The 12,049-nt window shown below is 39.0% G+C and overlaps 1 protein-coding gene across 3 annotated transcripts in view; it reads right to left on the bottom strand.

Moving 5' to 3' along the window:
* tmeff2a (transmembrane protein with EGF-like and two follistatin-like domains 2a) overlaps positions 1-12,049 on the bottom strand; it is a 117,504-nt gene that overhangs the window by 90,602 nt on the left and 14,853 nt on the right. For all 3 annotated transcript variants that reach the window (XM_034884866.1, XM_034884867.1, XM_034884865.1), the window contains exon 2: positions 8,368-8,477. In XM_034884866.1, the coding sequence (XP_034740757.1) occupies positions 8,368-8,477 (110 nt within the window). The remainder of the gene's footprint in view (positions 1-8,367; positions 8,478-12,049) is intronic.

Below are 12,049 nucleotides of genomic sequence, written 5' to 3'. Positions count from 1 at the left end.
AAAGAGGACACTCGGCCGGCCTCCAGACACAAATTCAGACAGGCTTCTCAGAGGTTAATGAACGTGCTTTATTATGCCTCAACGGTGCAAAAATAACGTATGTAATAAAACAAAATCTGTAACAACCAATAACAAAATAATAGCTCTCTTTCCAAGTAAATAAATGTGAAATAATGTTTTAATAATTCTGAAACAGAAAACAATTCTGTTCAGAATTATAATAATTCACATTATTATCACTAATCTGCTCCCTGTATGTGCTACCTGTCTAATCTGCTCCCTGTATGTGCTCCCTGTCTGATCTGCTCCCTGTATGTGCTCCCCTGTCTGATCTGCTACCTGTATGTGCTCCCTGTCTGATCTGCTCCCTGCATGTGCTCCCCTGTCTGATCTGCTACCTGTATGTGCTCCCTATCTGATCTGCTCCCTGTATGTGCTCCCCTGTCTGATCTGCTCCCTGTATGTGCTCCATGACTGACCTGCTCCCTGTATGTGCTCCCTGTCCGATCTGCTCCCTGTATGTGCTCCCCTGTCTGATCTGCTCCCTGTATGTGCTCCATGACTGATCTGCTCCCTGTATGTGCTCCCCTGTCTGATCTGCTACCTGTATGTGCTCCCTGTCTGATCTGCTCCCTGTATGTGCTCCCTGTCTGATCTGCTCCCTGTTTGTGCTTCCTGACTAATCTGCTCTCTGCATGTGCTCCTCTGTCTGATCTGCTCCCTGTATGTGCTCCCAGTCTGATCTGCTCCCTGCATGTGCTCCCCTGTATGATCTGCTACATGTATGTTCTCCTCTGTCTGATCTGCTCCTTGTATGTGCTCCCTGTCCAATCTGCTCCCTGTATGTGCACGTTGCAGAGCCGCCCGCAAGGCAGCCTCTCTGGAATTACGTCAAGCATCAAAACATCGTCGTATTGTGTGCAAAGCGCCAGTCAATTTAAGTACACGCTTATTGTACTAATGAAAAACAGAGAAAAGTTGACATTTTTTGGACACTGGACACGGAAAAAGGAGATGGGCAAAAGAGGACGTTTGGTCACCCTAGTTTATATGCGCCTGCATCAGGAAATCCATTCCTCAGGGTCTCAGTCCCAGTCTATTCACGTGGCCTGGGTGAAAAGGATGATAAACAAATGCAAATAAATGGAATGGGGTCTGCATCAGAAGCTGGTGTCAGTGCCACCTGGGCTTGTGTGTATCTGTGTAATTGTAGGTATCTCATTACTTTACATGCTATCATAAAAGCCTATTTGCGTGGATGCAAAGGTGTGCTTGTGTATTCGTAGGTATGTCATTAATTTACATTCTATAATGAAAGACTATTTGTTGGAATGTGAAGATGTTTGTGTGTGTGTGTGTGTGTGTAAAGCGTTAGAAAGGGGAAGGAGGAGGGACTAGGCGGGTCAGTTGTGTTCCTGCACTCTGAGGACCATGCTAGCGTTTGTGGCCTGTGTGTGTTTTTGAAAGGTGTGCACTAAAGCATTTTCACATGTCCTTGTTTAGTGCAATATGAAGGACGCGCTTCCCTTACACAACCTCCCATTAACATCATATGAACCCACATTAGCACTCTTTGAAGTGCTGCAAGCTTCAGCAGTCCAGCCATCACAGCCCAAACATTAGACAGCTTCCGGCAGTAAGAGGCGGGAGAGCAATTTGAGGTCGGGCATCACAGAGAATAGTAGCTACATCAAACAACCAGCGGGAGCATAGTGAAAACCAACTGTGCTGCCAATATCATACTAAGTTCTTTTTTTCTGTAAAGTTAATAACTATACTATGGTGACTATAAGTACATGATGGAGTTGAATGGATGTCTTTATACAGAGGAATGACTACAGTATAAGTCACTAATGTGTGATCTAATGTAATGTAAGCTAAAATTTCACTTTCCCAGTCTGTGTAGCCCTTAAGGGTTTATGTGAAGTAAATTCACTCATCTGCCCATATTCTGCTCATTTTCAGGTTCATAATTGTATTTTCAGGTTGTACCGAATAGGTTTACATAGTTTAATTTAAAAAAAAAAACATATTTTTGTTGTAGTGCACATTGCTGTAGATCCTGTTTTCACCCTGTGTGTTTGGGTCTGTGAAACATCTCACTTTTATCCTAACTTTGTTGGGAGTTGCGCATGCTCATTAGCGAGGTAAGATCGCATCAGCTAGATAAGTCTTTCTCCAACTTTGGTCAGTCCAAGGCAGGATTAGCTGGGAGACTTCTTCTAGACAAAGGGCACTTGTGGAATACCTGCACAACAGGGACAGGAAGTAGTTCTTTTGAAGATTATGGAAAACTATTGTGTGTTCGAGCAGGGTTTTGCAATTGCAAACGAGCTAGCATGCTACGGTTAGCCACCTCGTCTCTAGTGACGTAGAAAGCCGTGCAGAGGTTGAACAGCTCACCCGGAGACTGAAGACAGAGGACATTCAGAAACCTGTATCGCACTCAAAACACCATGGATAGTTTTTTTTTCTCCAAGTTTGTATGCGCGTGGACGCACCAGAGAAATTAAATAACACCCAAAATGATTTTTGTTTTATGATATGGGCACTTTATGTTCTCGTTCGGACTGCATTCACCAAAACACGCGGACTACAAATTGATGTATACTGGACACTTGGGATTGATATATCTGCCAATAGTCTTTTTTTTAGCACAAAGATGCCAATATCTTATACATTTTTTTTTTCTAAAGAATTGTGGCCATGATGCATACCAATAAGGGGGTTTTACATTACATTTAATTATTGACTTGACAATATTCTCTGCATTGTTTTTTAATGACCTCCATATAGCTATTGTAGTTTCTTGTTACCTATGGGCCGACACAGATACCGTTAAATCTGCAATTTTTTGATTGATCACCAGATTTAGTTGTTAAATACAGTGAAATTAGTTGTATGTAGGAGCTAACATTTCCGACATTTTAAACACCCAAACCATTCTCCCTTACAACTTTTGAAAGAGGCCAGTTGTCAGATAAATGTGGTTGTGAATATTTGAATGAACAACCAATGCTGTAGTTTTTTTCTGGTGAGGTCTGCCTCAATAATAAAAAGGATTTGGGTCCAACTAACTACTGTTTGTATAATGTGCCATTATGAACACTTCGACTCCCACTGTTGCATCTATGTTTAGTTCCAGCAATACTGGAGCCTTAAACGTACAATACATTTTTGTGATTGCAATGTCAATTATGTCAATGATGTGTAAAGACACTATTTCAAGCAGTGTCAAATGAAAACCTTTCCTGCATCCTGATTGTTTAACCCGTGTGTTGTCTTCCTGTCAAAATTGAAAATCAACACTTTTGATGCTTTTTTCAATGTTTGCCACTTTTTGGACATTTTCAACACTACGTAACACTAACCTTTTAACTTTATTAAGCCCTTTCTTGAAGCCCACGGTCAGAACAATTACTGCTTTTTGCATATTTTATGGGTGGAATTATGGAATTTAACTTAAGCTATTGTGAATTATTTGTATGAGTTAATTGAAGTTTGGCATGCAGAAATATGTAATTCTGCGTGACTCAATCATTCATGTCCACTTGGATTAACGTGCCTGACTTCTTATCACAAACATGTTAAACCATAAACACAATTGTGTCTTCTATATAATTATAATTCTTAAAATAAAAACAAACATGTTTTTGTCATTTGGCCGAAGGTTGCCACGATACCAAAATTCTAAACTTTGACACAATACTAGTATTGTAAAAAACGATATTCAATATCTCTACTGTGGCAAAGAAAAATGTAATCCTGTTTTTTTCTGTCTTTTCTTTTTTAGAACCAACCTGCACATACTGCTAATACTTAAAAAGTAGAGCCCGATATATATCGGCGGGCCAATATTATTGGCCGATATCAGGCATTTCCCGATATATCGGTATCAGCCATTAATTTTTCTTTTAAAATATTCATACATCAGAATAATTTATAATGACAAATAATTGATTCTCACTAATGAATATTTAAAAAGTAAAAACCGACTGTCAACCATGTTATGAGTGTTGGCGTTGCATCTTCTGTCCACCAGGGGACGCTCTACAACGTCTCTGTTGGCAACACTGATTCTTTTTTTTTGTTAATGTGTTTTTGCTCAAAGGACTTTAAGTTTCCTAGCTTAAGTTTGTATTTTTATACATTTTATTTATCAGAACTTTAATATATTTTGATGTTCTGTTGTGACAAACCAATTATTATATTATTTTAGTGAGAACTCATAAATAACTACAAATAACTAATGTTAGGGAAATCTGTTTATATTTTGTAACACGTTTCTGGATTTTTTTTAATCTGTACTGTATATCGGCCGATATATCGGCATATCAGATTTTTAAATAAGCAAATATTCGTATCGGCATCGCCCTAAAAAATCCCTTATCGGTCGGGCTCTACTATAAAGTCACTGAACACTAACCAACACATTTTCAATGTGATTGTTAAATTGAAATCTGATTCTTTGTAAATCTATTTTTTTAAAGCTTTGGTTCTTTTGATAATATTGAATGAATAATTAGTGGAAATCGCATCATTTTAATAACGTGGTATCGCAAAAGGATCAAAGTATCAATAGTCTTGACAACCTTAATCTGGCCCAAATGCCAGTCCCTAACCCTAACCATCCTCATTTAATTTGGTGTAATGGACTCAACTGTTCCATGAAAATCCTTAACAAGCTGGATGTGCTCTAAGGCGCCGCAGTGATCCCCCTCCCTGCAAGCCTGTAGCCAGAAACAGAGCTGGGTAATCAAGCAACACCGCCATGAGCCAGTGAATCACTGCATACGACTGGGTTTGTTTATCCTAAATAATTCTGCAACAAATTCAAAACTAGACAGCACCAATCTGGGGTCAGACATTATTCAGCCGTGCTGTATTGCATACAGTACAGGAGTCTCCTTAAACCCTGGACGCTGTTACAAATATTCCACCCACAATCTGCTTCAATGTAGCAAGTAATTTGTAAAAAAAAAAACAACCCTGCTGCATTTATCTTAGAACAACACACAGCGTGTCCTTGCCTTTTATGACTCAAAACGCCTTTAAAAAAATGATCTACATAAACTTTCAAAGGATGTGCTGGCACACATTTTACTGGCTGTCTTTTGCCAATAATCCTTCCTCTAAACTCATGCAATGCATTGTCATGTATTTTTGTCATTTTGAGTTACTGCTGGCAGATTGTCAGATTAATTCACTGACATGTATAAACAAAGATTAATAAACCATCATTAATAACTTTGGGGTAACTATTCACAGTCACAGTGTCACAGATGTTTTAAAATGGTATTTTAGCATTATGAATTTAAAGTTCAATATTTAAACAGAAAATACTTAGTGTAAAATTACAATATGGGAGACAGACAAATGAACTAGTTTCTGTTTTATTGCAAAATCAATTCCAGACCTGCATGCATTTATGGATTTGTATGCTACTGATTGGTAAAAGAGTGCATTCGACCACTCTCCTCTCCATAAATTGAATATGCCCAGTAATAAGTCAAAGCAGAATTCCCATTTTAGTAATGTTATATCTTAACATGTAATACACGGTAACTAACTTAACGGTAATTGAAAGACAATAAGTAACTGAATTATTGACTGAATGCATCCAAAATCCTAAAGGAGTGTACTGTAAAACAAGAAGAAACAACAACACTACCAGGACTCAAAATTCCTGTGTTTAAACTGCATTTATCCAGAACTCTGAGCAGAAACAATACTCTGGTACCAAAACATTTACTAAACACAGCAGAAAATCAGAGCTGCAGGGTGTCATTTCCAATGACTCCCAGACATAATACAAAGCGCCATTACAGAAGGCAATGAAATGTGCCTCTTACCCTTTGGTGGACACTTTTAGTTGAAGTGTTTCACAGCGCCATGAGCGCGCATATTTTTCAGAATGGACAACTCTTTTGGGAGTCATTGCTGTGACATGACATTAACAAAACCAACAACAGCTTTTCCCGGCAGCTATTGTGAGATTAATTGCAAATAAATGTTACGTGATTAGTCAAGGTATGTTGTTAGTTGACAAAAAGAAAATACTCATTGTCAGGTACAAGAGAGTGCGTAGCTTTGTTGCAGTCTGACTCCGGTTAGTGAGTGAAAGTCTTGGCTCTTTCAAGAGCCAGTGTGAGACGAATCTAATGCATCTTGGCAATGAATAGTGTCCATTGATTCCACCACATCAAACTCACTTCCTCTTCACAGAGCCCCTCGCATGTCTCTTCCTTGGGGTTTTTTGTGAGTGAGAGAGTGTGCGAGCACACATCCACACAGAGGCACAAAGACACAAAGATGAGAATTTATACAACTTTCATGTCTCTGACAGTCACAAATGAACTGCCAACGGGAGAGAAATCTTGGACCTGTTTTTTGACGCTGATTGAGAGTGACTGATTACTTCAGGGCACAGCAACAGGCTAGGAAGGTCATGTTTACGTTGACTGATAAAACGACTCTAGCATCAGGAACCTTCCGCAAAAAACACACACAAGATGCATAGATGAGTTGACCTCAGACCCGTGGTATTATGCCAGATATTGTGGTAGGACCTGCTCTTTTCTGAGAGCACCGAGAGCGCCTCAGCACACAGCAACGATAGTATCAGTGTGAGATCTCCTGAAGAGGAATGGAGCTGTAATGTCATTTATCTAACAGGCCTCTGTTAACGTTTGCCCCCAGGGAAGTACGAAATTGAGATAAAAGCTGGTGACCAATCGAGTGTCAGCCTGTGTAGTGCCTGGCTGCGCTGATGACGTGCTGATAAAAGCGACAGATGAGAACACATGCTACGTCTTCAGATCTGAGCGGCTTCATTTATCCAGGGCACTACATGGCATATTAGACGGCAAAGCTTGCAAACGTAATACCAAAATCAATACTGGGATGACTGGTTTGATCCTTTTTTATTAAAGGTCTGGTCGTAAAGATAAGTATGAGTCATTATTAAGAACAGCATAACTTCCCAGATTTAACTTTAACGAGGGCCTTTGAGTCTTTGGTTTCATTAGTGGCAGTCTTGTTTATGAATGTGTATTGCTGGTCCAGAATAGTGACATGGGGTTTCACTGGGAGCCATAAACCACCTCCCCTCTGGGCTAATGTTGTCCAATCAAGACAATGGACTTCGATCCAGTTAGTAAATAGATTTTTTAAAATATTGTTTCACTTGAATAATATATAACCCTTCAACTCAATATATGTTTCCAGTAACGTTGCGTTTTTATTAACAAAGTCTTTTAGATCTACGTCCATTTTTTCTTCTTCTTCAATAGCACCTCTAAGTTCTGTGAGTACTGGACATTTGAATTGTTTAAAGTAGACCCAGAAAATCCTCTTATTGACAATTCGAGGACATGCTTATCTAAGCTTCAGTGTTTTGTATGCCTCTTCTCTGCTGTGGATGTCCTATGAAACTATTTTTAATTTCTACTAATTGTCTTTTTTTAAACTACAAAAAAGGTGAGTGAACGTCTTGACCAAAATTTTGACTAATTACTAGATAGACTAAATACTATAGTCTGATATAATAATAGGTCTACTATACAATAATTATCAGCCCTCCCCGGATTGATCAAAGCATTGCATTGCATTTTAAGCCAGCGACCGTCAATGTTGTCGGCTGACATTTCTCCTTTGAAGCTGTCACTTGCAGATTTGACTAGCTGTAGTTGGCTACCTAATTAGGCTAATGTTAGCTCCATGGATTGCTTCAAAACGCTGTCTTCTGTTCACTTGTGAGTGTTTTTACGTTTAAAACAACAAAAGAATTTTCTTTTTTAGGTTAGGGTTTACCAATGTGTTTAACAAATCTAGCAATAAGTCTTGTGACGCTGGCTATGTTTGCTAACCCAATAAAGCAAAATACAAATTTGCTAGAGTTAGCCAACGCTCTGATGGCACCCAGGGGTGGATTCCACAGTGTGGAGAAGTACTACTAAGTGGATGTGCTAGTCATAAACAGGGCATTTTTTATGAAATGTAACCCCATAAACAAAGCTATTAATGAAATGGCCTTAAAAGTCCCATTTGGTTAACACTGTAGGTAGTAAGCTAGTCATGCTAACGACTCCATTTCATGATAGAGCAGATAAAAGCCCTGTTCATCCCATTCCATGCACTTTTGCTTGTGTTTCTGGTATTAGAGTGGCTTTACAAAAGACAACGCCCGTCAAACTTTCAACTTAAAGCAAAGTATTGTTCTTGCTACAGCTCCGTACACACTACTTCAAGGTAGTTGCTTAGCTACGATTGCACAATCTCTGTTCGTCAAAGGCTTTCATGAACAATTAACACCAAATACACGTTTAAAGAATATAAAAAATAAACAGTAACAGAAACAGATCTTACCTTAAAGTCACAAATGCACGTCACCATGTTCCCAATTCTTAGACACTCCCCATCAAACTTGCAGGTGTTGGTGTCGCACAGGAACAGGTCTGTGTCCCGGTCATCAAAACCTGGAGGACAAAAGCCAACAAGAGACATCAGTGACTAAATGTTTCTCTGTTCAGCCCTCAAGCAACGCTAACCTGAGCCAGGGTCGTCCATAACGAGTGGGTACCATTAGTCATGGCTCCCACAGCACAATGCACTCTTAGATCATATACTGTGCACTTTAACTAGTACACATGCTTGTCCTTATCTGCCAAAATGATGAAATACATTGAAAAAACACATCTCTCTGGAGGGATGAACAAAAGATATTTCTTCACTTTTATTCATCATGTTTTGGTGATTGTTGTAGACAGTGCTTTAATACGTTGGTCCACAGTCTCCCATAGGTGTTTAATAGAGGTGACATCTGGTGACTGTAGAGGGCATAGCATATGATTCAAATCATTTTGTGCCCTGCATGGAAGCATCTGCATTCACTGCATCTCTCTACTAATTTGTTCAGGTTTTTCCTGTGCTATTTGTTTGTGTACAAGGAGGCTGACTCTGGGGCGTTGTCCTGGAGAAGCAAACCTGGGATATGATCTGATTCAGGCTGCGTTAGGGATCTCAAATGACTCCAACAAAGCATCCTGAATCAAATCAAAGAGTCACATGGGCATGAGACTAGACTGAGCTCGGGGCTATTATTCTACCTGAACTGATTGCTTTCAAAAAGCAACCCTATGTGCATGCAGGGCTTTTGAATTTACAAGTATGTTTCTCTACAGTAAATTTTGAAAGAATTCCAGTTGACACAGAGCTGGACATTTTATAGTTATTTAAGTATTATCAATGACCCATGTAGGGGCCTGTTTACCCTAAGGTATAATCTCATTAATGTCAAGGTGAAAGAAGCAAAGGTATACATGTAAACTCAAATTACTGGTGAAACAGTTAAACTCATCATGATCCAATACTGAAGACACTGCCACAGTGATCCTAATTCATGAGGAGCTAAACCTTTTCAGCAGTATTGACCCTATGACTCGATCTCCTAGTCCTACCAGACCCTCGTACATTTGATGTGTACAGAGCGTCTGGCCACTCTCCATTGATAAGGTGTTAACTTCCTTGAAGGCGGGTACTCGGGTGTTATATTTAAAACTATTGGATCTGCCATAACCAATCACTAACTCCTCCACCACTAATGGAGCGAGCAAGAAAATCAGACTTTTTCCAAACCCTGTGGAGAGGAGAGCCACCAACAAGACTCAGCAAAGATTGTTGTTGCTCAGGCTTAAGCTTCTGGATTTTCTGCTGCGTTGCCAACAACGGACCGAATGGCTTCGCTCGCATCTTTCTCCGCCGCCATCACGGAACTACAACTCAAACTAGAGCACAACCTCAACGTCATCGTTGTCAGCCACTCGCTCTGTTCGCTGATTGGACCGCCAAGGATTTAGCCGGAAATAACCCGCGAGTATGCCGCAAATCCAACCGGTGTACTGAAGGAAAATGAAAACTGGGCTGAACTACGTAGGGGGGCGAAGCTAGGCTAATGACCTGATGGAATTCAATGAAGACAACAGACTCTATATTGATGATTGATTATTAATGGAATTACACCCTTTTTTGGGATGCTGTTTAGTAATGGAAGCCTTTCTTTCTGATTCTCAGTTGGTTTTGACTGCCTATGTATTTGCAGGGCTTATTGTAAAAGTCATTATTATGCATCTGCTACATCAGCTTTAAGAGACACTAGAGCCTGACTGATAAACCAGTTATATAAGCTTATCACAGATATGCAAAACAGAATTACAGTATATTCATGAATCATAGGCTGCCCCGCTGTTTTTAGTTAACGCTGATTTTTTCTCATGCCATATTTAACAGATTATTGTTGTATAATTGTGTTTAATATTGTATTATTTGATTTCCAATAAAGTTCCATCTTTGATAATATTAGTACTACTAATGATAATAACAATAATAATAATAATAATAAAAACTGTCTCATTTTAAGGATCCTGCCAACACTCTTTGTGAATGTGTTAATGACAAAGAAATACAAGACATGTACTTTCACACTTTTACACTCAAGTGTGAATTCTGCTGTTGGCCTTTTATTGTCCATCAGTTAAGCTCTCGTCTCCACACGCAGGGTAAATAAACAGACAGGTTGAACGTCGCTACCCATGGCACGTGTGTTTCTTTCAAAACATGATGTTGCTGGCAAAAATTCTTTTAATCTTAATTTCTGAAGAAATGACAAAGCTGTCTTCTAACCATTCTCGCAAATAAAGAACTGAGACAGTGCACCAAAAAAACTGAACTGTAGAAAGTGATAAGTGGATGCGGCACCTCATTTGTTACTGTGTCAGAATTGTTCTTAAATTGTGGCTCTCCGGCTGCATTACGGCTTGGTACATTTAAACATTTATCTCATGTTTCATTAAACATTACATATGACAAATATTGTAATTCAAGAAGAGCCTGAAGTCCAGAATGCGTGGTATATCGGGAATTTAGGGTGAGGAAAGATACTTATCTTTGATGTGTAAAGATGAACAATGTGTGTTTTTTTCCTCTATTTGTCTTGCTTCATGCTTTGTAGCCTTATGGGAAATTGCTTACAGCTTGCAAAGGAATGCAAAGTATCAGTGGTGGAATGTAACCTAATACATTTCATTAAGTACAAATTTGAGGTACTTTACTTGAGTCTTTTCTTTTCATGCCACTTTCTACTTCTACTTCACTACATTTTAGAGAGAACTATTCTACTTTTTACTCCACTACATTCATCTGACAGCTTTAGTTACTTTACAAATTAAGAGTTTTGAACACAGTTTATAATTTTTTTTATTATAAATTAAACTACCCAACAATCAGAGATGGGAAGTAACGGAGTAACTGTACTCAAGTAGATTTTTTAGATATTTTTACTTTACTATTTATTTATTTGGCAACTTTTTACTTCTACTCCTGACATTTGAACACTGATATTGGTACTTTCTACTCCTTACATTTTACAAAACTGACTCGTTACTTTAGTTTTGTACAAAAGGTAGTCTATCAGGTGGGATGTGTCTATCAGGTGTGATTGTGATTGCATGTCGGAGAATAGCGCAGACACGCGCCTCACACCGCCAGCCACACGGAGACGAAAGTAAGAGAAAAGAGAGACTGGCTGTCCAAAGGATAATCAGCTGAGATTGTGTGTGTCGGTACTTGAGAACTGTAAGTTGTATAACTTACAGTATGTTGTCAATTCATTTAAGCCTGTTGTTGGATTGGTCTATAGTTCTGGCAAAGTTAAAGTTAGCTAGTGATGTTGTTTGTGTTCTTCACCTGTTACCTAGGTTACACCTGGCTGTTGATTCATAAAGGAGATTGTTGAACGTCCTTGCTCATGTTTGTATTTTAGGTGCAATATTTACATGCTACAGTTACAATAATGTAATTAATAGTGTGTTTATTGTTATTATTTACTAGCATATATTACTTTGCATTGTGTATGGTAGCCCTTACAATGTTTTTTTAATATTTTTTATTACCACACACAAACACACAGCCATAGCAGAGCTGGCCATGACCACGGTTGTCCTGTTGCTTGCTTCTAATAAAGCATCAGCAGAGAGAAGTTGTCTCCGTCAGT

This window comes from Etheostoma cragini, chromosome 11, assembly GCF_013103735.1.
Source record: "Etheostoma cragini isolate CJK2018 chromosome 11, CSU_Ecrag_1.0, whole genome shotgun sequence".
NCBI classification, from domain to species: Eukaryota; Metazoa; Chordata; class Actinopteri; order Perciformes; family Percidae; genus Etheostoma; species Etheostoma cragini.
Note: the sequence above shows the minus strand (reverse complement) of the source record. Positions and strands in the feature narration are given on the sequence as shown.